At 45.3% G+C, this 26,860-nt stretch overlaps 1 protein-coding gene across 4 annotated transcripts; it reads right to left on the bottom strand.

The window, feature by feature from the left end:
- Positions 1-1,088: 1,088 nt before the first annotated feature.
- On the bottom strand, positions 1,089-26,732 carry QRICH1 (glutamine rich 1). Of its 4 annotated transcripts, none has more exons than XM_059479865.1 (11): positions 26,651-26,722; positions 25,614-25,674; positions 21,805-22,134; positions 13,556-14,572; positions 11,118-11,295; positions 10,374-10,528; positions 9,494-9,608; positions 8,068-8,176; positions 7,570-7,721; positions 6,790-6,880; positions 1,089-6,020 (listed from the first exon to the last, which is right to left on the bottom strand). In XM_059479865.1, exons 3-11 carry the CDS (start codon positions 22,111-22,113, stop codon positions 5,828-5,830), a joined length of 2,319 nt encoding a protein of 772 aa, XP_059335848.1. In that variant the 5' UTR covers positions 22,114-22,134; positions 25,614-25,674; positions 26,651-26,722; the 3' UTR covers positions 1,089-5,827. The 4 variants fall into 4 exon arrangements, with proteins under 4 accessions (XP_059335848.1, XP_059335850.1, XP_059335849.1 ...); XM_059479867.1 differs by lacking the exon at positions 26,651-26,722 and adding an exon at positions 26,076-26,200; XM_059479866.1 differs by lacking the exon at positions 25,614-25,674 and having other exon boundaries at positions 26,651-26,732.
- Positions 26,733-26,860: the final 128 nt, after the last annotated feature.

Here is a 26,860-nt window from a genome sequence, read left to right on the forward strand (position 1 = left end):
TGACATGGTGACATGCACAGACTGCGGGTTGGGAGCTGATTCCAGCTACTCCTGCAGCTTGAGAAGACAAGAATAGGCTTGTTGGGTCGCTGGTGAATGCAGAGCTGGGACAAGCCAGCAGAATCCAAAGCAATTTTGTAAGTCAAAGGGAGCTGCACAAAAGATTAAAGTCAAGAGGCAGCAGCGAGGCCGTCTTGCACCTTAAAGGGGAATGAAAGGCAGAGAGGCAGAAGTCTCACCAGAGAGAATCCAAGGTGATCCCAGCTAGGCATCAGCCCCCTCTTCCCAAAGCCACCAGGCCAGGCTGTACAAACAAGCAGTGTGAAGAGGACAGCTGCACACTGGGGATGGGGGGTAGCACCTTCAGATCTGTGCCACAGACTGGGGCTGGACGGAGGATTTTGGAGAAGAGCAGGGGGACTGTGCCAGGAGGAGCAGAACAGGCACAAACACAGATCTGCCTCAGAGGAGCCTTACAGGACATAGCAGTTGGCTTTTTCCAGGATGAGATGTTCCCATCCCTGCAGTTCCATTTGAGCATCAGGAAAAGTTCCTGTACTGCAGGTTACTGAACAACTTCCTCCTCTTGGTTTACTTGTTGTGACATTCCAGACTCAGCCTCAGAGCACAAGGGACATGAGGACAACCACACCCCTTCTGAGCAGCTCCCCAGAACACCCTGCCCAAGGCAACCCCCTGTCTAACACTAACTAGTTCAGGGACTAAAGTACAGTGCAGTGCTCCTGTGCCTACAACTCCCTGCTGCAGAAGGTTAATTCCTTGTTCAAAGATCAGAAAGCAGCTTCAAGAAACGTGTTCCTCATGTTGCCCTGTAGGACACAGGAAGTGAACAGAGATCGGAAAGCACTGCCTGCCAAGGACACGCACCCTCGAGTCAGCATCACCTGTCACAGGATCAGCACAACAGGAGGCATCATGCCAGACCAAGATCAGCATGACAGGTCTCTCTACCCTTATTTTAAAAAAGAACAGGCTAACAAAGGTTTACTGAGCCTACCTGGGAGGGACACACAGATCTGAGCTGTTGTGCTACAGGCACGGGCACAGCAGTAAACAGGCGTGTTGGCTTCTGTTCCAACAGAAACATCAGGCAAAGTTTAATGATTCTCAAACAGACTACAACAAAGGCTGCAGGGAAAAACATTTTATTTCCAAGCAGATTACAAAGAGCAGAGAATATAAGAGTAAAATTAAATTAAAAAAATAGTTGAGTGCATCTCTTTAAAATGATTTGTAGTGTGAGTTACTCACGGGGCAAAGCTACTGGAGAGTTCTGAAGGTCACTTTGCAGGATGCCAATCACATGTGCTGTTTAGACCTGGGTCAACACAGGAGGGACAGACAAGATGTATTTTGCATATAGGCTGCACACTCATTATCAAGCGAGGTTTTGGGCTGCAACTGGACCCTGCCTTTTTGAGACATCCCCTCCACCTCATTCTCTCCTGCAGTTCCCTCGAGCTCTAGACATGGTTTATTGCTGCTGTAAGTGGGTTTAATCTGCCTTCCCATTCTGCTGAGTTCCAACGCCAAAGGAGAAGCAGGCAAACGTGTCTGCCATGCACAAGGTTACAGGGAACGTGACTGCGGCGTCAGAGCAGAGCTTCAGCCACACAGCAAAGGAAACCGACAAGTAGGGACACAGCAATCGCTTCAGAGATTTGGGGGAAGCATGGCAGCAAGACTTGTGGAAGAATTGAGATGTTCCTTAAGGTAGGAAGAGGTATAAGCAAGAAGGGCTCTTTCCTAAGCATTGGCACTAACAAAACAGAAGAGGCTGAATCATCAGGATAAGGTGCATTCCCTGTAATGTTTGAGAGGAGCAGCTCCAGCAATAGGATGTGGAGAAAAGCCCCATATAGGGTGGAAGACAGTTGATATCCCACTTTAAGAGTGATTTAGGAGTCCAAGCACTAACTCCAAGTCAGTCAGTATTAAACTTGGGTAAGAACGTGGTATGGCTGGACAGCTGCACAGCCATTCAGTGTCCAGCAGCACTCAGTCCAGCAAGAGGATGAGAAACTACAGTACCAGCAATCCTCCACCCCCTGTACACTCAGGGGGCTCTTTTCTACCATTTCTGGATCTGCTCTTATCACAGCAATATTCCAGGCCTCATCCCTTCTATGTATGCCAAGGCAGACAGTAGCCCTGATGCAGCTGAGAACAAGACTGTCTTAATTTCTGCCCTAGCAGCAACAGTGCAGAAGAGGATTCTTATTTAGAAATCAGATTAAGTCTTTTTGTATTGTCCAAGGCAGAACAGTTCAGGAACTACTTCAGATCTTGTGACCCCTCTGAAATCTAGACCTCTAGGGGAGAGGCAGCCAACAGGTGAGAGCCCTATGAAGTTCTTAGACCATTCCCTTTATACACTGCTTTAGACAGGAGTGAAGAACCACTCCCTAGTCTGCTCTCCACTGCTTCAGCCATTACCACTTAAAGAGGAAATGCTTGACCTCTTGAAAGCAAATGAAAATCTAATGGTGCTGTGGACACATGTAAGAGGCTACAAGTTCCCTAAAGAAAGCAACACTGTTAAACGTCAAGAGCTTGGACAATACATGAGTCTCACGTCAGAATGTGAGGTGCTTTACAGCAGGCAATCTCTGCTTTCTATGGTTCCTTTCATACCAAAGTGACAAGATGGGCACAGTTCAAAATCAACAGAACAGGGTCTCTAGCTTGACTTCTCAGCTCTTTTATTTAGAGATGGATGCATTTTGAGCCTGTCTCGTACAAGGCATAGGGCACAGAGAGTTCCTGTCAATATATACACGCATACAAGAGCAGTACAAGCAGTTTGGCACTCTCAGAGCCAAGGGGGAATGCCCTTTAAGCAGCAGTCAAGCTGGTTATAGGAAAGTGTTAAAAAGCTATTTTACATGTTTGACTGGGAACATTTCCCAGAATGTGGATAGCAACCCTAAGCCTCAGCACTCTTCTGTGCTACTCTGTGCACGTCTTCCTACAAGCCCCTACAAGGGAGCAGATCATGTTCTTCACTATCAAAGAACATAGTATTTATATTCTAGAAATACTGTACCTTTTAAACTAGCTCCAGAGAGACAGACTAGAAGCCAGATCCAGGAAAATAATCCTTAAGTCACAGTATATCGATTGTCTCTAAAAATAGGGAATGAAGTGAACACAGTGGACATTCTAATGAGACAGTACAGAACAGTGCAGCAGTCCACTTCTGCATCAGCAGATCCTCTCCTATGTACATGTGGACCATTAGAAAGAAATGGAAACACTCCAGTCCATCAATCATCAGGAGATCTCCACAGCTCACCATGTGCCTAGTTTCCCTGTTCTTAACCAGTATCCTCCAAGGAGAACTCTTCCCCCTACAAAGACTTGAGATCATCTTGCAGTTAAGAGTAGTAAGGAAAGTGCACAATCCAGAATTTTAAGGTAACATGGAATTCTGTTTCCCCAGAAAGCTCAGCTGAAGTTCCTGTCAATGTGTAGTGTTAAGAGGTGACTCTCAAGGCTGCCCAGTAAAGCAACTTGTGCAGTGTGGATTTGGCAGATTATTTAATATCTGCTGTATTTTGATGGAGACAGCCAAGGCAGCAGGATTTCCAACTCTGCTCTGACAATAGGACAAACTGCCCAAAAGAAAGGGAAAGCCACTCTGTGCATACCTGTTGGGCACACCCTGTGCAGCAGGCACATGCAACTGCTTGGAATAGTGGAGCCTGCCCCAACCATGTCTTCAAAGACTTAAAACAGGGCCAAAGATGGACATGCCAGTCACTGTGATACGGTGAAAGGAACAGAGGTTTCTGACAGATGAAGCAGTACTGGTGATCCCAAGAGCCACCCTACAATGGGGCAACTGCTGGCTCCCAGCAGACAAACCGAGGTCCCAGTACTTGCTGCACCCACCCTAAGCACCATCTTCCCAGCTGACCCACTGGGATCTGGGCAGTGATCCCAGGCTGTTTTCCTCTGGCCTAGTTCTGAGGGCAGACACTGAGCTAAGAGCCTAAAACAACAACAGTGCATTGCTACTTCACCTCTCTGCACACACCTACTTGAGCACAGAGTCCTGCAGAGGGAACAAACTGCTCGTACTGACACTGACTCAAGCACACCTGCTCCCTCAGAAACACCAACATCAATATGAAACATCAGGGGCTTGGGAAGTCTCTCTAAGCTGCACACCTCAACACTGCTCACAAGCACAAAGACAGGGAACATTGGCTACTCTCATGAATTTACACTCTTGCACAACCAACAGAGAGGGCAGACCTTCCTTCTCAATACAGATAGGTGCTGGACAACAGAGGCTTCAGGAAAGTTGCTTGCCTGTACACAAGTTTAAGTTCTTTTACTGTAATATATATCTAAATATTTATCTGTGTATTTTGGAACAGGGAAGGGACATGAGGTGGAGAAGCAGGGAAGACAAGTTCAAGAAGCAGAGTAACTTCTCTGCATCCAAGAAGCTGGTGGCACAAGTAACAAGCCTGGCAAGTGATCTCCCATTTCAAGCACAGTTGGCTACCTGCTGGCTTCAAAAGAGCAGACTATTTGTTAATGATATAAAATACAGCAACCATTTAAGATGCAGCAAGGCAAGGCTACAGGGCTGGGGATTATGATCATGAATGATGCCAAAAGCTACACAGCTGTGTTAAAAAATGTGAAAAGGCTGTTAAACAGCAGGAGTAAGCCATATGCTGCTCCTGGAAGGCCTTTTCCCTCCACTACCCCTCCATCATGCTGTTGTTGTGATGCATTTGAAAAGGTGGAAAGAGGGGGATTTGCCTAGGGGTAAAGCCACAGAACATTAGGACAGTCTGATGTGGTCTCACAGATCCCATGTTCCTAGCCTGGCACTGAGCTTCCATCAGCAAGCAGACATTCAGGTCCTTCAACAGAAGTGTATGCCCTTCTACCTTCACAAGTTGTAGGGGTGAAAGAAATCCAGCAGAGTTGAGCTGGAAAGCATGAACAGGGATTAAAACAACCAGTTTGCATACTGATCTTTGTATAATGACCCCCCACCCTCACAGCTCACTCTTCCCCAAATAAAGACACATTGTTCAATGGCATGTTGAAAAGACGTGCTCGTCATTCTTAATAAACAACTAGAGTAAGAATACATAAGAGAAACAGGGTGGTATCTTTATATGATACACAAGTGTATGTTACAAGAATTCCATCAGGCACAGAAGCCTCAAGCTTTAAGGCCTCAATGTTAGGCCAAAAAAGAAGAGTGTGGTAAAGTTTGTACTTTTAACATCTAAAAATGTCACTTAAAGGTCTGAATAGAAATTGTTGTTTTGTTTTTTTTGTATAAATCATAATTGCAGTTCACTCTCTCCTCTTTCTTCCAAGATAACAGCAAATTAACGTCCAAGCACAAGAAAAGAAGATGCCTGCCTCTCCTCCACTGGCTGAGCAGGTCCATCCATCATTCTGTGCCCTCTAGGCTGCACGTGCTCCAAGGAGACAGAGGCCCCAGCCAACCAGGCCAATCCTGTAGTTCATGTTTTCTACATCATAAAAAAAAAAACCCAGAGTCAACCAGCAGCTTTCCACAGCTCCCAGCTTGCAGGGGATATGCAGCCTCCAATGGTTCCAACAGTTTGGTGTGTTGGGTAGGATACACAATGGGTAGGTTTTCCTTTAGATTCTTTTAAAGAGAAGAAGCCTAAAAGGGCTTCATAACTACACCAATAAAAAACCAAAAACTTAGGCATCTCCTTTAGTGTAAAAGTCTGTACAATTTCTCTTTGCTTGTCCCTCCCCCATCACCCTGCCCCACCCCATCTGAGCCACGAAGGATGCCTTAGTGCATGGTGCTGGCATTAGCCACGGCAAGAGCTTCCTGAATCTCTCGTATCACCAGGATCCGGGTGAGCATCTGCTCCATCTGCTCTCTGCTGATCGGCTGGATGGAATACCAGATCGGGCTGTTGGGGGCCACCACTGGCTCCGGGGTCAAGTAAAAGGTGTCATTCCGGCCTTTCACACTCTGGGGGCTGTGTGAGGAACATCAGAAACAACCAGACTAACAAAATGTGCTGGAACAGAGATAGCACCGCTGTCCTCACCCCAGGCTTCACAAATCCTGACAGTGAACAGCTGGCTGATGACACACATGATGAAGGTACAGAGATACATCTAGGGGCAACATTCATTCTGAAGTTTTAGGATGTGCCAAGGTTAAAAAGCCATGGTGAGGACTACAACAAAGTAGTTTTTATTTCACACCGGTAAGCATAACACACACATGGCTTTAGGGGTCCTGCAGAGTGAAGAAAGGATGGGGCATTTTCACTTTCAGGCTACCTGCAGATCCATCTGTGCAGATGAACCATTACATTAAATTTCAGAATCATCATAATTTAGAGATTAGACCTTTAAGGCACACTCCAATCTCCATTGCAAGTCCTTATTTTTGTTCAGAAGCTAGTCTGAATAGGACCCTAATCCTACCTTCAGTAATGGATGCTTCCAGATGACTTGCAACTCACAAGCAGAAGAACAAGTTCATGTAAACACAGCAAATGTTCAAGATTAAGAGCAGCCAGTTCACAAATCAGGATTTGTCTTTTAAATACCCCAAAAATTCTATTTACATGCCATCAGAGTTAATCCCACTCTCTCACATCAGCACCCCTCTCCATTTAAGTAAACTTATGGAATACAGAAATTGTGCCAGTGGTATCACAGCAAACTCGGCCAGGCACAGGGTGCAGCTCCCCAGGCACAGAAGACAAGCACCACACACACAATGAGAGCTCTCACCATTTGAAGAGGTAGAAGTCATACAGCTTTATGGGACACCTCAGGGGGTTCTCTGGATTCTCGGTCTGCTCTGCATACATGTCATCTGTAACTACAAACCAGCCCCCCAGAAGTCTGTCAGACACTCTGTGTAAGCACAGCACACCACAGAGCCTCAACACTACAGCACCTTGTCACCATACAAGAGCTAGCAAGAGACATATGGCTGTTCCAGGGCAGAGGCACCTGGCTATAAATGCTTAAAAGCATTATGCAGAGCTTGCTATGTCCTAAGGCCATAGGAGATCACAACCCATCCTTCTTTCCATTTCTCCTCAACCAGTGCACCAAATGAGGGAAATATCACTACTGAGACTGCAAAGCCTCAGTTGCATCCTGTGCTTTTAAGAGGATAGATTGTACTTACATAGGAATTCTTATGAGTTCACATGAATCAAGGTAAGAGAAGCCCTCCCAAAGAATTTTCTCCATCTCTTCATAAGCACTTACACCCAATAGTCTCTTTGCCCATTAAAAAAAAAAAACCAAAAAACAAAAAAACAAAAGTAACAAAAAAATTATCCTTAGTTGTTGATGAGTCCTACATGCCTCAGGCAAGGTATGTCCCCAGGGTTATGATTAGAAGGTACTACCCTCTCTTGGAGAGAATGCATGGAAAACACATACTGCCAGGATCCACTGCAGAGCCTTGGATTCCCTACCTGCAAACATCTCCAAGTTCATCCACTTCTTCAAGCCCAAGTAAGTAAAATATTACCAAAGAAACCTCCTAGACACTACCTTTCTGTCCTGTCTGGTGCATGCCTGGAGCCTTCATGTAGCGAATACTCGTGCTTTTATCCTTGGGATTAGAAGGGTTCTTCTTGGTCTGCCTCAGCACCTTGGAGAAGGCCAGCTTCATGTGCTGGTCTACTGTTTTCAACAGGAAGTATCTGAGCAGCAAGAACAGAACACAGGACATTCAGAGACAAGCAAGGGACACAGTCACAACAGCAAGGTAGTTATCTTTGGTCATCATGAGCAGGCTGCAAACCAATCACTGGGCTAAGGACTCTTCCAGCAGCAAAGCATACAAAAGCCCCAGGTTCAGTCTGCCCTCTGCTGGCTCGCTTCCTTGTTATAGTGCATCTTTGTCTGATGAAGCTACAAGTGGGCTTTGTGTGCAACCACCTGAAACTTGTGATTTTGCCCCATGCGGTGCAGCAGTTTCACACCAAACCTGTTAAGGTCTCTGAAGTTCTTTTATTCCCCAAGACTCCCTAAGACCTGAGTACTTACTTTGTATTAAAAAACATCAGTGTAGTGAGCAAGGTGGAAGGGGAGTGAGCTCCAAGCTGCTTACACTCCCACAGCATCTCTTCTGTTACATGACTGGAGAGGATGTAACCTGCAATAATCAGAGGTCAGCATCATACCAGGGGACAGACACAATATGAGCAAAGGCAGCATGTTACAGTCTGTAAGTACTGGAGAGCATACAAATCTTGACAGAAGGAGAAAGAGGAGATTCTCACTAATGCCAAGATTCAGTGCTCTGCAAGTAACTTTTTAAATAGCAGGTACAGTTAGGAAACACTTGTACGTATCCATCAACCTCTAGCTGTGGAGGGTATGCTTGTGCAACATGCCTATACATCCCAGCCCATAGAGGAAAGAATATGCACTTAAAAGCTTTTAATTGTTGGCTGGACTCCAATGCAGATGCTCTTAATCCAATAATATGTGAGAGCAGGCAGGTCAGTGTAACAAATCAGTTCTTGGCCCTGTGCACAGCTTCAGTGAGCACACAGTGCCAAGTGATGTATTTGGACACATGAGTAATCCTTTGATTCTCAGATATTTTTTCCCCTTTGTGTAGAAGAAAAATACTACACTCCAAATACACAGATAAACAGAAAGACAGCAGTATGAACTGTGAGGCTTGTGGAATGTCAAAGCACTGATCAAACAGCCAGACTGAAAACAAAAGGATTCCAAAACTCATGGTGCCACTTAGCCACCTAGCCTGCAACATCAACTACTTTACTGAACATAAGAATTAACTTCTTCACTCATGTCCAAACATATCAAAGGGAATGAGGCAATGAGAAACCAGGTTTCCATGCTCTGAAAATGCAATTTTTACCTAGTTCTCATACAGTTCTCTGTCAAAATTTGTCTCCTCTGGAACTGCCTCCCCCATCCCTGTTGCCATAATCTCCTAAACATAAGGTTGAGCTGCAACTGACTGCAGCACTGGAGGCTTTATTCACTCATTGTTTTTTCCTTTCACACTCAGTTGGTTCTGCAGACAGTATACATCTGGCTGCATGGCACTATGACAGTGCTGTATTATCTCCCAAAGAAACAATACATATTAGAGGCAGGATGTATTCATATGAGGAAACCTGATTCAAATCAAGGATCAGCTCCCTGCCAAGTAAGCCAATCTTATGACACTACAAAGTCCCCACAATGTGCCTTCTGATTGGTGACAAGTGACAGACAAATAATGCTCAATGACAGTCAGGGTTAGAGCCTGACAACTGCAGTAACCCCAGCATTCACTGCAAACATCACTTTTTTCTCCCTGACCAGCATTAGCTAGCCTAGGGATGTTACATACTTAAAAAAGGTTTCCATTCAGACTACATTCATGCTATAGGTTCAGTTTAAACATTCCAAGCTCTAGGAAGTTTTAAAGTTTTTAAACAATAACCCTTACCAAGAGGTGAAACACGGGGCTGTATGTCCTTAAGAACTTCATGCAGCCATTCAGTGAAGCGAATGTAGTAGAGATCAGAGAAGATGTCATCGACTCGGCCATTTTCAAAGAGATACTGTAAGAGATCACAACAGCCCAGTACAGTGGCAGCAAGTGTGTTCCTCAGAGCTGACCTCATCCTAAGGGCCCACATCCTCAGCTGAGCATTTTACAGCACAGCACTGAAGGCTAATATAGTTTACTAAAGAGTGAGTACTCTTGCACCAAGGCGAATACAGGGTAGGCAATCTCCATTACTATCATGGCAATGCCAGGACAGAAAAAGGAAAAACTATCTTACGAAGTAAAGCTGATTGGACTTCACCTTTTATTTCAGGTGTGCTCACTTCTAGTTATTTCACAAGACTAGTGGATGCTACTTTTTCAGGTTAACAACAAGGATGCTCAATTTCCCTGTTCAAGTGCAGCTCTGTTCCTGCAGCTCTTCCAGAAAGCTCATACTTCCCACAGCACATAAAGCTAAGTTCTTGCCTGTTAAAGCTTCAACTAAATTTAAGTCTTGACATTGACAACTTCTTTAAAGTTGTCATCATCCAACCCTTCTCCTCCCTATCAAAAAAAGCAAAATGGATTTATTACTTTCACTGTGATACTGAACTCCATTATTCACAAACTTAACTCATAGACTAAAGCATTGCTTGCAGTAAGGACAGAAAAGTCATCTCATGTTTTCAAGGTTTTTAAGCAAAGAGATTTTTTTCTTATAAAATTGTTGGTAAGCTTAATAGAAGTCACAGTCTCTATTTTTATAACCAGGAGTCCCCCTACACATGCTGACAACAGGGACAGTTCTGCAGCACATGGAGCTGTCCCATCCTACCTTCTGAATACACAGGAAGATGTAGTAGAGCACATCTGGATCATAGGGTTCACCGTCACCATTCCGAGCTTCTCGTGTCATTAAGCACAGACCATAGTTCAGCTCTGCCACAGCTGAGGAGATGAGATCTTCCTGGAACCTCAGCAGCTGACGCCCTGGAAAAACAAAACAAAGCTATATTATTGAAGTGATAAAGCCATATTATTTCCTAAATTTCAGGAAGATTTACCACATCTCCATTCTATCTGGCAGGTCCAGCACTACCTCATTCTCCCAGTATACTAATGCAAGTTGAAATAAATCCAGATCTTAGGCTGTCAGAAATAATAAAAGATAAAACAGGCAAGAGTTTGATAGGGAGATCCTCTGCCCTACCAAATGTTTGACTATTGACTTCTTTCACCATGTCCCCAGTGAAATGCTGCCCTGCAGCAACAGCAAAACAGCAACTCCATGACTGTTCTACCAGCCTGGATGGACACTTTGTCCATCACCACAGCCATGCAGTGCCCTTTTCTATTGCTGTCAGCCTGGGGGCTCAAGGGGGCTCAGCACAGAGCTAATACATGTCCTGTGGCACTGGGAATACACAATAATTAGTACTGCAGAGTAAATTAAAATTTAAATTTAGGAACAATCACTGATTAAACAAAAGGATTTTCCAGAGCAGTACACACATAACATTTTAGTCACTCCTAATCCTACTTGAAAGGAAACAAAGGCCATATTGTCAACGGCACTTACTTCCAATAGGTGCTAGTCTATTTTGGGCTTCTTTTTCCAGCTCTGCATTCTTGGTCTGTGCCCAGCTTTTCCACACTTCAAGACCTTCTTCTGGCTTCAGAGAGTTTGGAAGTAGAAGTTCAGGTGAAGTCTGTGGCTGCGGCTGTGGTTCAACTTCAGCAACCTGAACGGTTTGAGCCTATGAAGGAAAACCCTCAGTTTATACACACACTTCAACATGCAACAGCTGGACAAAACCCAAGAATCCCACAAAACCTGTAGCCCCAGGATACCAACCTTCTGCAACACTCCCAACAAGAAATTAATCCAAGGAATGCAACTTTTGCTGTTTGACCTGAATTGCTGCTCACAAAAGAATATTCTACACTCCAAAAACTCTTCCAGTTTGAATGGACAGATGCATCTTTTCAGCTCACTTGTCACTCTGAATTGCCACTGAAATCCATCTCACTACAAGAGCAGCCCACAGAGACCACCAGCCCTGAACAGGAAGGTGCCACCAGCTTTACTCACCACTGCTGCTCCACACCTAGACTGCCCTAAGGAAGGTCCTGGGTACAATCACATGCCATACACCACTGCCATCCCTCCCTGTGCAGACTCTCTTCTTTAAGCAGTACATAACAGGCACACAGAATAAATGCATTCTGTTCTTAGTGTAGTGATAAATAAGATGAATTCATTTGTAAAAGGTATAAAGCAGTAAGACTAGAACACAGCATCAAAACATCGATTCAATTTCAATGCAATGTTCTCAAAATATCAAATATTATTAATGGGGACTAGCTATTATTGTGTGAAGAGTGACTGCATGACTTATTACAGACCTAAGGCATCTCCAGACCCTTTGGAAATTTACTCTGCAGTGGGACCTTAGGTCACCAAGAATTTTAATCTCAAACTGAAACTTATTTGTCAGGCAACCAACAGCACCAATCAAAAACCTGCAGCAAGCCCTTCAGCTGCACTCACTCTGCATTCATCACTACAGGTTTTCAATTCCATGCCACAGAATCTCATAACCACCTCAATTAACAGCTTTACAGACCTTAGTCAAACTCTCACTGGTACCCTGAATGTTACAGAAATAGCAATTCTTGTATCAAAGCAGTTTTGCTTTTTCCTTAAGAGCTACTCCAAAAAGCAGCTTTTCCTTTGATACTGCTAAGTATCAATATTAGTGGAAGTTGCTCTCACAGTACTAGAGCCCATGGCATAGGAAAACAGCATCAAGACTTTAAATACCTGTAGCTTAGTATAAAAAACCAACAGCTTAAGAGGCAAAGTCTGCAAGAGCCTCAGACTGGAGCCTTCCAACTCCCTCTGGCTGGCTTTTTATTCTCTGCATCAGCTCTTATTAGCTTCTTGCTTCTCAGCCCCTGCAGCTGCAGCAGAGAGACTGCCTGAGAAGGCCCAGCTTTAATCAAGGCAGATGGTGACTAAGTTGTGAAGCAAAGCCTCTCTGTGCCTTCACGAGTCCAAGGGTGACCTGACACCTTGTCTTTGCAGGAGCCAGGACTGAGCCTCTGCCCTCCTCCAGTGCTGCCACATAAATCTCCAGAGAGCTGAAAGCTTTCCAGAGCCAACTCCTTCCATCAGCCCAATCCAAGGGACAGCCTTCTGCCCTAACCTCACAGACACCTCTGTCCAGTGTGAAGGCTGGACATTGGCTGACATGAATCTGCTGAACTGGCACGTGTTTCTTAACAAACCTGCATTTTTCACAAATAAACCAAAATTGCTGCAACTTGCCCAGATCCCCTAGAAGCACAATGCCACAGGACAGCACAGGGCAGGCAGGCAAATTCTTTCTCAGTTTCACAGTTTTGAGAGGGTCAACTCCCAAAACCATGATGTTCACCTCTAGTAGCTTTACTGTCCCCCCTAGAGAGAGAGTACCTTCCCCCTGGAATTGTGTATATGTTTAGGGTATTTTATTTTAAATATCTTATGTACTCTAAAGTACATTTGATCCTGGAAGTTTGCTCACAACAAGTCAGATTTCAATACTTTACCCAGGCACGGATCTGCTGTGGATTCCCACGTGCAACACAACACAAAGTAACTGATCATGACTAGTACACATTAGCACACCTTATTTGGCTGCAATTATCCCTACCTGTCCAGTGAACAGCTCAGGAAAATACTGCAGATCTCAGAATGCCTGCTATGAAGAGTCTGGCAATCAGTATGTATCTATTAATTTTTAACACTAAGATCAAGACTGTGCTTTCTTTTGGAATGTTTTGAATCCTATAACTATGAACCAACATTATCACATGAAAGTCTTATACCCAAGTGCCCTGTGTCACATTCAGGCTTCTGGGACAGACGCATCTCTGCTTCCCAGACACCAGCTGTCTGCTGGCACACTCCCTCTCCAAAACATTTGTAAGTTGTTAATCACCAACTGAGACTAAGAGGCAGTTTTAACTTACTGAGCAAGTGACTTGTAGCTGCTGCTGCTGCCCCTGCTCTTGTGGTGTGGGCTGCTGCTGTTGCTGCTGTGGGTCCCATATGTGCACAGTCTGTGCTGTATTCTGGTATGTCCCTGCCACAGCCTGCACTGCCACTGGAATGTGGATGTTGCCATTCATAAACTGTGCTGGAAAGATCGAATTAGCAAGAGTCTGCACCACTTCCTCATGAGAGTTCTTCACTACTGAAGTACTTCCCACCATCTTATCCTTGTCATCTTCCAGCTTCACTGTAGCCAGAGTTGTGGGGGAGCCACTGACGTGGACGGCGTTGTAGGCCTCCTGAGGGATGGCAATGTGGGTTATGTTTTGCTGCTGAAGGTCACCACGTGGCTGAGCAGAGTAAACAGGGATGGTCCACGTCTCTCCAGTGGGGCTAGTAATGGTCCCAGTGGCACTGTACAGGTGGGCACTGTCCACCGTTAACAAGTCTGGCCTTAAAGAGACATAACTTTGCTGCTGGCCCTGAGGAATGGCCAGCACTGTGGCAACTGGCTGCCCTGAAATAGCATACGACACAGTAATAGGCATATCCACTTTACGCTTCTTCACCGGCTGAAGGACGCTCGCAGAGCTGATCCGCCTCTCTCCCTCGCGTGGGGAGCCTTGTTGAGAAGGTGGGGGTGACAGTGCCCCAACTGTCTGGATCTGGATCTGCTGGCCACCAGTAATGGCCTGTCCTGCCACAAGCTGGGCCTGGATCTGCTGGTGCTGTATGTGCTCCTCCTGTAGCTCTGCAGCCTGGATCTGCTGGGCAGTCTGCACATGCTGCACTTGGATCTGGGCTGCCTGCAGCTGCGATGGGCTGGGGCTCTGAAGAGACTGACTCTGTATTGTCTGGGATGCCTGCTGCTGTGCCTGGCCCTGGATCTGCACCTGCACCTGTATTGGCTGCTCTGAAGCCTGATGGACAGAGAGCTGTGGAGAGAGCTGCTGGGCGGAGACCTGCTGCGGTGACTGCTGGACCTGCACCTGAACCTGCAACGACACCAAGGCACCAGTTAGAGGTCAGCAAACACCAGTGATTCAGCAGAGATGGTCTGTCACTCAAGATCTAAGCTCCAGGCCTTTTTATGCTACCTTTTGACTCTATGTATTAATCCATTAGTAAAGATTTCAGGAAAATGAAGCCAAGTTATTCTAGAAGTGCCTGGTTGATAACAGTGATACAGTAGATGTGTTTGCTCAGCATTGCACACGACTCTCAGCACACAGAGAACAGGATGTGAGCTACATCTCCACCCTCAAAGCTCTATGGGCTCAAGCCAACAGATTCCATCCTTGGAATCCAAGAGTCTTCAAAACTATTTGCATTGCTAAGATGTTACTTTAGCACAGGTCTTGCAATACCAAGACTTAAAAGTCATTCACATTACACTCACAGGAGCTTGCCTCATTCTTACCATGCTCTAAAGATTGTTCTACTGCTGCCCACCCCAGTCCCAAGATGGCCACAGGATCACTTGCTGGTGACAGGCACTAAGAAATATGGGTAAGTCGAAACCAGCACTTGGCTCTTTCCTCATAAAGCACAGGATTATTACTCTGAAACCTATCATTAATAGTAACCCTACTCAAGTGGGTGCCAACACAGAATGTGGCAAGTTCAACGTCAATCTTTGTCATGCATTAATAGCCTATGCTGCAGCATGTTTTGTAAACTCTAGAAGAATTTCTTTGGCAATGATAATTAAAACCAACCTTTTTTCATTATTTACTTATTCCATTTAATACCAGTTATTGTCCAAACTACTCAGTTTTATTTTCTAGCTCACGCACTTAGACAATGCTGAATAACACTGACAAATCTGTTGACTTGATTCCCAACCAGTTCCTTTTATTTTAGAGGAAAAAAAAAAATCACACCCTCTCACATTAATGCTCATTTGTCCAAGGTCTGCCACAATACCTAGCAGCAGTCCAGCAGCACACTGAAAGCCAGCAGTCAAAGGTAGCCCCTAGCACAAATTTCAGGTCCCAACAGCTTCACATCCCTTGTCCAGACACTTCTCCACTTTTCCTCACATTTACAGGGGCAACTTGTTACATCTGCCTTGTCCTAGAAGCGATATCCCAGGTACTCATGACCATCTGTTTCTCTAGGCTTCATTAACACTTCATCTTCAGGGAGGCAGTTAATTACTCAGCACCTCTTTCTGAAGCCAACACGGACTTCTTTAGTTGCAAGACTAAATGTCTTCCTACTCACAGTTCTCTCACCTTTTTCTACCTCACTTCCTGGATCCAGGCAGACTAAAGCAGCATTTGCACAGAGACAGCACACTAGTCTGACAATACCAAAAGGAACTACAATGCAGGCCTGCTGTGCACAAAATCTCACTTCCCAGCATCACTGCTAAGAAGTCCTGAAAAATGTTAAGGACTCATTTACAGCCAATTAAGAGTTGCTAAGGAAAAAACTGGGGTAGCAAAATGCCCCACTGGCAGGCCAGATTTATAAGTCACCTCCTGTTAAGAATTAATTGATTTCCAGGAAGAATAGGGTATAGTTCCTTCTGGGAACTCTGGGCAGGATACTGTCATCCAGATGACGTGGTGACTCTGTAATAATTTCCTGCAAGGTAACAAGAAGCATGTGACCTTATGTCAGCATGACAGCTTAAAAAGCTCCATCAATGAGGGATTTGATCAGGCAGTCAATTGAAAAAACTGAACTCACCTATGGGATGTTTCCTCAGTTCTATTTGGTATTGTTCTGCCCTGCAGCATGAGTATTGCCTTGGGCAAACAGGCCCAAACACGGATACCAGGGAAGGGCTCAGTTTAAGAAAGCCAGTTGTAATCACACCCCTAAGGCAAGAATTCTCCAAAACACTTCACTTTAAAAATCACTAATATGGTCTTTACTATTAATTTAAATCCTTGTTCAGAAGATTACCTGCAAGGCAAAAGCCAAAGATTGAACAAATGACATGTTTTATTGCACTGATATTTTTGGTCTCACACAAGAAACATTTGCTTTATCTGCTATGATTACAGGCTTTACCCTGGTCTGAGACCAGAGGCTGCTTATATTGACCTCATTGTCTAACTTGCTATCTGAGGAAAAAAGGACAAAGAATTACACTCGGCAGCAGCAGACTTTATAAAAGACTCTGTACAAAGGGGAATGTTTTAAATTTACAGGCCAAGACCAACAGGGGACTTTAAATCTTCATTTTATGCTGGAGATTAAAGCAAAAACATGTTATGCTGGGAATTCCTGGGTTACTGCTGCAAGAAAGGAACATGCCAAGTTACCAGTACTGAAATACTATTTATTGCCAAAAGTCTGGATCCAACAGCATGAAGGAATCACCTCCCAGCAGGCTGCCATGACACAGAGAAATGCCTTTTCACCATGAAGTAGCTGGAAGCTGGACCAAGTACCAGCTGCCTAAAAAACCAAAAGTGTCAGAAATCAACTCTGTATTGTAACAGGAGAGCAGAACTAAATTCCCTTAAAGGAAATCTTCTGTCACATCAAACCCAAAAACATACTCTGTCCTGAACTGAGCAAATGCAAAGAGTAAATAAGTAACCCTAGGACCATGAGAATATCTGAAGCCTGGTTGCTAAAACTTTTTTTCCTCAGGTTGATAGAGAAACTTGCAAGTAGGAGTCATAACATGTCTGCTCTGTGTGGATTCTCTGCCCAAAAAGGAATCAGGCTCAGTTGTTTCAGATCAGCAGTTCTCAAACAACTGAGATTTTCTTTGCTTGTTAATTCTTTCATCTGCAGACTGACTGGATTATCTAATATTTCCTAAAACCTAACTCTAAACCATTATATGTAGCTTTTCCTACAGCACCTGACAGGCTCTTAAATGCATCTTTTCACAAGGAGACCTTGGTTTCTGAAGCTGTATTTAAACCTGCAAGCAGTAATACAGACCAAGAGCAGATCTCCAGAGCAAGACTGGAGATGTACCAACATGTCCACACTATGCCTTCCAGAAGACTATTTCAAATTTAGTTCTAGTTTTACATCACCAAAACACAAGACTGCATCTCACAGCTTAGATTAATCTGGAGGGAACACCAAATGACAGGCTCCAAACCTACAAGAGGTAAGAAGCCTTCAGCAGGTGGCCAACTTGCTGCAGGAATTATGCTCCAAATGCCCCCAGAAGTAATGTGGGTAGATCTCAAACTTCCCACACAAAGTCAAACATTTGGGAAAAAAGTTAATGAGAGCATGAGAAGAGTAATCTCAGTATTTTATGCCAAATTTAAGGACAGAAGACTTAAAATACACTTTCCTCAACAACAGCCCTAAGCTAAAGCAAGTGCAGCACTAAACAGTGCTAAGCTAAAGCAAGTCCAGCACTAAAAACTAACCCTGTAATAAAGAGTTCCCTCTAAAGCCACACCAGAAAGTGTACAAGCAAGTACAAAACAGACATGCAAAGTGTAAGTGAAGAGTAAGTGAAAAGACTGATCAGTGAAGTAGCAGGAAGTATCAGAACTTGTTATTTAACCACTTTACAGGAAGTCCTTTCTATCCAAGTAAACAAGGGCTACGGGAAGGGTGCGAGTCAGCTTTTCACAACAACTGCCACACTGACTCTCACTCCAGGCCTTTCCTCTGCTCATTCATCAACATCAGAGAGAGAATTCCATCAGCTAAATTGGGCCCTGGGTGTGTTTAAACAGTTACAATATCAAGATTATGCTGTCAAGCTGTACACTGAGGAGGGATTTAGGTCTACGACAGTTAAAACACAAGAACCAAGGAAAACCAGCTTACCTCTCCAACAGAAAAGTACTTCCATGTACAAACAGATGCCACCTCTAAAACACCACTCCTGCTCAGCCCTAGCAAATGCTAATTAGTACCTGCTGCTACACTAAAATCATACTGGCATGTTTTTCAAACATAACCAAATAGGAACTCTACCTTCAAGCTAAACTTCAGAACTTGTACAGAGGCAAGAGGAAGGCACAGCCATCAGAAGCAAAGATGCATTCTGTGCAGAGCCAGAGATGAGACTTTTTTCTAAGCTATTTAAGGGCATCTTTCCCTGCCTTGTGTCATTAATAATGTCCAGCCTCCTATGAAAGTCTGAAGTCTCAGAATAGAGTGAACAGTAAACACATAAGGAATTGAGCAATTAGAAAGGCCCAAGTATTAACTGAAAGATATTTTACACAGGCATTCAACCATTCCCCACACAGTTCTGTGATCTTGCTCACATGTAGCAACCTCCTCTCAAGCCCTGCCCAAGAAAATCTTGCCACCTAGACATCAGAGTGTTCATAAAAAGTTAAAACTGAGGATTTTCTCCACACACACCATAAGCAAAGATGCTTTCTGTCCTCTGATATTCCTTCAGTGAAAGCTTCTTGGGTAAGAGGCACAAAGGTTCACTGACCTCTACAAAAGTACCATATTTGGGAAGCAAGCAGCACTAAACACCTCAGTGGCATCATCAGTTCCAAGGCCTCCATGCACAGCACCAACAAGCAACAATCTCACCAAAAGCAGAGCTGATAAAACACTTCCTTGACTGGAGCAAAACACGGACCCTCCCTGCCACTCCCTGATCTACAACAAGGTATGACAACTCGACATACTCAACTCCTTCTCAAGGTCACTTATGGCACCCCTGTGATACTGGGTGTGGAAGGAGCTCCAGGACACTTAAACTGTAGCAATGACCAGTGTACATAACCCAACAGTTGCATCCACTCATCCTCTAAAATAAACATTTGCTAAGACTTTTCTGAGCCTTTCAGGCAAGAATACCTTAAGGCGACAACTTCTCCAAAGAGCAAATTTATTGTTCTAAAATAAATAAAAGCAGCAAGCAGTGACACTCTGTCTTTAGTTGTTCACAGCAAGTAAAACCCAGGATGAAACCTGAGCACTATCTCCATGATTGCAAGATCACCAGCAGCACCTTCAACTGTGAGGTCACCTGACTGGTCATAGTGTTAGTCACCCTCAGCAGCACTGTCACACTGCCAGACATAAGCACAGTCACCCACAGGGTCTTCCACTGACTTGCAATTGGATTAGCAAGAACTAAACAGATTACCAATCCAAGTGCCAGGATGACAAGTTTAATCAAAAGTATCAGGATGACAAGTTTAATCAAAAGCTAAGAGGCTTCAGCAGATGACCAAAATTCATCATAACAAAACACAAGCAGTACTTCAGCACAGGGAGCCAGCTGGAGCAGGTGCACTGCCATGGTGGAACACTGTCACTCCCCAGCCACAACAAAATCCAGCTTTACCCAGAAGATGAGCTCTGCCACTGCTGCCACAGTGAACACTAAGTCATGAGTTTAACATAAATTATGTCTCAATAAGAAATCCTGAAAAACAGAAAAAAACTCTTGCAAAGGGGTAAAGACATTCTTCTCCACCCTATTCTTGCAGAAATACTAAGATAATTCTGAGCTAGCTGCTCAAATACACCTGAGTTCTGCTGCACTGCTGACACACAAAAGCTGCAGCCACATCTAGTACCAAATGTGACACCTAAAGTGAGCAGCAGGGCAGGCAATACAAATAGTAATGATGATCTGTACAGATGGGAAAGCAGATATCTAAAAGCAAAGGCACATCAAAAAAAGGAGAAGAGAGTAGACAGCATTTTTCAGGAAAATTCTGAAATCCTAATTTTCATGAGAAGCTTTTCATATTCAGGGTGCAGGCCACTCAGTTCCAAAATCAGAAACCGGTCTCTGGCAGCAACTCTATGCTTATTTACAAGGTCAGGTTATTTTTCTCTGGAGCACAAGATATATGACCTCCCTCCCTATCTCTGTTACTAGAAGACTTGCAAGGGTCAAGCCTGAACATTGGGTAGTTCTGAAATGAGGCAGCAAGAGTGAGAGGGGAAAAAAAATTCCTTTTGACTTTTACGATTTGTCTGGGGCTTTCCACATCTTCAAGGCTGAGGCACTCAAAAGCCAACCCTCCTAGCTCTTCTGCTGAAAAAAAAAAAACCAAAAAAACACTTTTTCCAGAAAACATACTAGCTGGTAAAACCAAACACACTCTTGATCAGTTTTAATAGCCTCGTGCAGAGATCCAAGTCATGCCTGAAAGAGCTCAGGTTTTTGTTCTTTCAACACAAGTCACTGTAGGGCAACAGGTTACAGAAGTCCCAGTTAAGCATTCATTTATTCAATAGAGAGTAATTGGAGACGAGTTACCAGTGAGGGAGTTTTGTCTTTGCTGTAGGATAAAAACACACAAGTGAGCTGTTGACACAAGTCTACTGCACTGCAGCAAGTACACAGCACCTGAACTCCAGTCATTTGTGACTCCATACCCACACTTGTTGTAAAAAAAAAAAAAAGAAAAGAAAGAGCTTGCAGCTTTTCATTCTGCTACAGAAACAAGAAAGATTCATATCTCAAGTGTAGTGTATCAGAATTACAGCTATAGCCAGGGTTCAGCTGTTTAGAAACATATCATAGAAAAACTTTAGTAAATGCCCTGCCACCTATGAACTTATGAACTCTTCAAATTACAAAATGTATCTGAAGACAAAAGCAATTCCCTAAGTTATAAAATTGGGTTTTTTCCTCTAGTGGATAGTGGATTTGCTTACTTAATACTTAATAAAATACCTAATGTAATACCTACTTAAAAAAACCCAAAACAAAAAAGACAACTCCTTCCACTGTGCAAACCTATAATCTACCTTGATGCATATGCATCCTTTAGAATTTCTTTCCAGTATCTTCCCAATTCATATCCTAAAGCTGACTCTCTTGCATTTCCTCCTCACTTAAGAGTCAGTTCAAGAACAACTTTTAGAATGTTCAAGTAAAACTATTTAAAGACTATTGATTTTATTAAGAAAAATAAATCCTTAAGGCAAGCTCCATCCCACAGCCAGCCTGAACAATCAGACAGCCAGAGGGGGCTGGTATTTATAGCAGCTTCAGAGCACAAGGCTCCTGGAGCTGTGTATATGCCAGAACTGTGACTGTTTCTCCAATAGGTGACACCACTCCATTGCTATGTAAGCGGCTCCTCCTACAGCAGGGCTCCAGGGAGGCACAGGCAAGAGAGAAATTTACTACCAAATTCCTTAAAGGAAAGGGAAATATTGCTGTTCTTTTTGAAGTGAATTAGCCCTGCCCCTTAAGTACTTGTCTGAGGCTTAAGGTTACACAGCACCTCTGGACACTACTCCATCAGTTGGCAAGTCACATATACATTCAGAGATCATTTCAGATGCTTACCTGCACTTGCTGGGGTTGCTGCACCTGTATCTGCTGCTCTGGCTGAGTTTGTTGCTGGATACTGGTTGTCACAGGACAAGCAAGTTCAAGCAAAGACCCAGCCACCTCTGTGCTGTCCGTGTAAATGCAGTTGCCACCCTGCTGATACACCATTGTGGTGGTGGCTGTCTGTTGGAACTCCTGGAGAGCTTCTGGCCCCTTGGAAGCAAGGGAGTCTAGAAACTCCTTCATCCTGTGCTGGGGGATCGTTCGTGCCTTCACACGGATGTATTCTTCAAAGGAAATGGTGTTCTCCAGAGAATTATTCATATTGCAAGGTCCTCAGGGTTCCTGAAGGAAAGAGAAAGTAAAAGTCTTAAACTACAGCACTTCCTTGATGCAAGGATATTCTCAACTCCAGTAACTAATCTCTCATACCAAGTACTGTATGAAAACTGGCAAACATGCACAGCCAGATGCCCAGGACAGATGCTTTAGTTTTAAGAGGCATTTTGTGCTACTACACATTTCTCAGATTAACCCTTGGCAGCTCAGGGGAGTCTGAATGATACCCAGGTGTGACTCCTCCTCCTCCCAGAGATCACTGCCATGTAAACTCCCCCAGCTCTGTACTTCACCCAGACCAGGCAAGTCCTGTACCAGACAGATCCAGTGGTACATTCCATTTGTTTGCAGCATGCACTGTTAGTGAGAGAGGCTCAGGATCAATATGTGCAGCCCAGCTCTGCAGCCACAGAGGTGGCAAACTGAGCAGTGTGCTCTGTCAGGCCGTGCATTCTATTCTAGGCAGCTGATGGGAAGCACAACAGAGAGCAACAGATGCAGCACTCAGCTCACTGCTGTTAGGACTAGGACAGCCTCATCGATTGGAACACAGCAAGCAAAAGGAGAGCGCTGCAATCGAGATATTTCCTCAAACTGGGAACTACACACATGGAGAAACAGAGCTCTGGAAATGACAAAGGCAACTGCAGCATCAGTTCTTGATGTCCTTTTAATATAGGAAGAGGTTAACAAGAAACATGCCATGTGTGAAGACAACAGAAAGACAGAAAAAGAAGTTAAGATGATCAGGGCGGAAGTGAAAGCAAAGAAGAAAACCACCAGGACCAAAGATAACTCCACCTGAGAACAGACAGCTCTAGGGGATACTCTGACAGCATTCTTCTCTTATTGACTTCTCTTGTTTAAACCCACAAATTGTTTTTGCAGTGAGTATGCTGGTTATTTCTAAGGCAGTAATTAGCCTTGATAGAGCATAAATGCATTTGAGCTATAACATCACCAGATACTGAGACAGTTGTGAAAAGATGTGAAACACCACAAGATCAGGACTAGCAGAGGTGATTCAGCACTACTAGATCAAGCTGCATAAAGGAGGAAAAAAAGACAGACATCACTATATACATTATAACTGTAGGTCTAAAGAGAACAGGTACAAAACCAGAGCTTTAGGTATCCTTTTACCATGATTTAACAAAGTAGAACTGAGACAGGGCTATGGCTGAACTTAAGGCTGCAAAAGCCTGTGTGAAAACTGGAGTTAACTCTAGGCCTTCACTGGCACTCAAGTACACTGGAAGTCCAGTGCCAGTTTTCACCAAAACCTGACAGAGCTGAAGCAAACACTAACCCCTCTTCACTGTTATGTGGCAGCAGTACAAACACACAGCTTTTGTTTACATGGAGGTTCATGGCTAGTGCATTGGACCAGGCTCACAAGAGAAAAAGAAATATCAAAGGTAACAGGAACACATGAGGTAACTTGTGCTCTATCTATGGTTTCTGAAGTGTTTAAGACATATTTGTTGCTGTATGATATTTCTGTAGAAGATATTCTTAAAATATATAACATGTTTAGGAAAAAACACCAAATAATGGTTTTCACATAGCAAATCCAACAGCTCTGCAAATATCAGCATACAGAAGCTCCTGCAGAGCCCACATCTGGACAGAACAATCATTCTTTCTGAGACACCAATCTGACATTTTCAAGCCAGCTCTGGGTGACAGAGCCAGTAAGATTACTCACTTTTTCAGGAGCTATCCTAGAGTACTCTGTACCTCTACAGCACATATTGCTAACCCCTTCCCAGGTAACCATATGGCCAGGGTGAAACCAGGGGAGAACAACAATATTAATAAATCCACAGGGACACAGGACTCAGACAGGACCTACAGCAGGCACACTGAAATGTGTTTTGCATCTAACTGCATGATGCTGCATTATATACTGAGGCTGGAAAACAGATTTTGAGCAATTAGCTTGTCCCAGTCTTCTACTTGGAGCTTTCAAGTATTTGCCTTCAGTACCACAGTGAGGCTTTCAGAAGAGAATCATCATTCTCCATGTCCACCCTGAGGTGCACTAGCAGATACAGCTTTGAGAGGGAAGAATAAGCCTCAAGGATGCCATGCTGGGATCCCAGACATGAATGCCACAGATGCTTTTTGACAGCAGGATCCCAGACATAAGTGCCACAGATGCTCTTTGACAGCCAGCTGCTGCTAAACTGGATGGGGTCACCTCTCCCAGGTGCTCCCTTCCTGCTCCTGCATTGGATTTTAGTGTGTTATAACAACTCGGGGAATAGCTATCCACCTTCTGTTAATCTCCTCAAAGGAGGAAGTGAGGAGGTCAGCAGGACCACTGTTCCCAATGGGAGCTGTTAGCCCTCACTTCTACTTTTGAAACTCCAACCCTTCTTTCACAAGCTACATCGTTCTCCTGTGTAAGAGACCAGAAGCCACAAGACACCCAGAAGCATAAGCAGCAGAGATCCACCACCAAACAATCACCAACCTCTTCTGAGCACCAAGCAAGCACTGATTTCTTAAATACAAATCTTAAAGCAAGCACTGATTTTTTAAATACAAATCCTTGACCCTGCTCAGCTGGTCCATTTCAATTAGTTCTTGTTAGCATCAAATCAAGAGCCTACTAGGCCAGTCTTCCCCTACTAGTAAATATTCCTCTCTCACAAGCTGTCAGAAGAAATCTCTTTCCTTTCTTCTACCACGGAAAAAAAAACATTTACATTTTCTTGAAGTGACTATACTAAGAGCCACTAAGCTGAGCAGAATTCCAAGTGCCAGGCATGGACCAGAGCCCCACCATGCCATGAGGATCTGCTCCTGCCCCAGAAGAGCAGCAAGATCTTCCTTGGGTTTTCCCTACAGGTGCAGTTACAGACCCTGGAGGTAAAAGTGTCTCCCAGAGTCATTTGTATCAGTTTTAAGGCTGCTTGAGATTATTTAACTAGAAGCACTGAACCACCCAAAGCTGTACTTCCCAACACCCCGTGCAGCAGTGGAGGTACCAAGTCCATAGAAAAATTCAGAAATGTAATGCTGCACCCACCGAAATTTTACTTATTAAAACTAAACCAACCTGCACTTATGGCAGAAAACCTCTGTAAGGCTCTAGGGTGCATTCAACAGGCTTTTGTAGGGCAACACATACAGCTTGCTGCTGCAGTCACGACTTTTAGTTATTAAAACACAATAATTTGTGCATTCCATTTATCCCACAGACACACACTGGAAACAGCAAACCTCCACCCTCACTGGATTTCAGCAGCATGTTTTTAATATTGCATTTTAAAATTTAAAAAAAGAGCATCCAGGCAGTAAGTTTCTCCGATACAGGAAGATAACGCCTTGCTGTGCAGCATAACTGCATTTTTTCAATAAGTAAGTTCAAGAAATTCTTTGAAGATTATGAGCACATACGGTTAGTTGATAAAACTTAGACTGAGGTTACTGAAAACACACACACAACTTGCAGCATGTGGACAATCTGGACTCACCAGTCACCATGTTGCATGTATTTCTGCTGCTCTTGTCCTGAGCTCTTAGACTTGTAACGTTCTGGAGAAGACAGAACAAAGAAGCCCTTTCCATCCCCAGTTCCTCTTTCTTTATTAAGTCATTTTATTTTTAATATGTATTCCATTAAGAAAAAAAAGTATCAGGAAACAAAGATATGATCATCCACGCAGCTAGCAGCTCCTACTGAGGAATTGCGAGATGCCCAATTTGAAACCATCGTATCCCTCAGCCTGGTGGGACTGAGAGCGACTGTGCGAGCACATCTGTCACAGAGCGCCGTGCGGCGACAGGCGCGGCACGGCGGTAACACCGGAGTTACTGGCACACAGAACTTAGAACAAGGCAGCAGCAGCAGTGACCGCATCCAGAGGCAATCCCCCCACCCTCCCCCCGCAGGTGTTCCCGGTGATCCCCGAGAGACGGCCGGGAACGCTACGGACCGCTCGGCCACCCAGCCGAGACGAGGCGAAGCTCCGTATTTAGGCTCTGAGACACCGGCTGCGGCTCAGCCTCGGTCCTGCCCGAGCGGGGACGCGGAGCCCGTGGGGCTTCCCCCGCCCGCGGGGACCCGGCACTGCCCCAGCCGCTCCCGCCGCCTTTGTCTGTCGGCGGGGCGGCCGGGCCGGGCCCGCAGGCGGCGCCGTGACACCGCCTCCCCCGCCCCCCCGGCAGGAGCCATGTCGGGGGCTCCGCGAGGACGGGGCCGCCGAGGGCCGCGCACAGGCCGCGCCCTCCGGTGCCTCGCCGCCCGGGCGGGGGCGGTGACGGGGACGCGCCCGGTGCACGGGGGGGAAGAGCGGGGGGCGCGCCCGCGCGGGCCGGGAAAGGGCGCGCGCGCGCGCGCGCGGCAGGCGGGGCCGCCCCCTCCCCCTCCCCGCCGGGCCCGCGCCGCCCCCGGAACCGCCGCCTCCTCCTCCCGCGCCCGAAGGGGGGCCCCACCCAGCCCCGCCGCCGCCGCGCACTACCCCGGCCCGCCGGCCCGGCTGCGCCGCGGCGTGACCCGGCCCCGCCTCACCCCGGCCCTGTCGCCGCCGCCGCCTCGGCCCCGAGTCTTTTCCCCTCACAGCTCCCTGGGCGCCATCTTACATTCAACCCCCTGCAGCCAATCACCGCGCTGCCCCAGCCTCGCGAGAGCGCGGCTCCCAAGCCCCGCGAGAGCTCAGCCCCCAGGCCCGCCCCGCGCCTTAAAGGGGCCTGGCCACGGCGGGGCGCGAGGAGGGTGCGG

This window comes from Ammospiza nelsoni, chromosome 11, assembly GCF_027579445.1.
Source record: "Ammospiza nelsoni isolate bAmmNel1 chromosome 11, bAmmNel1.pri, whole genome shotgun sequence".
NCBI lineage: Eukaryota > Metazoa > Chordata > Aves > Passeriformes > Passerellidae > Ammospiza > Ammospiza nelsoni.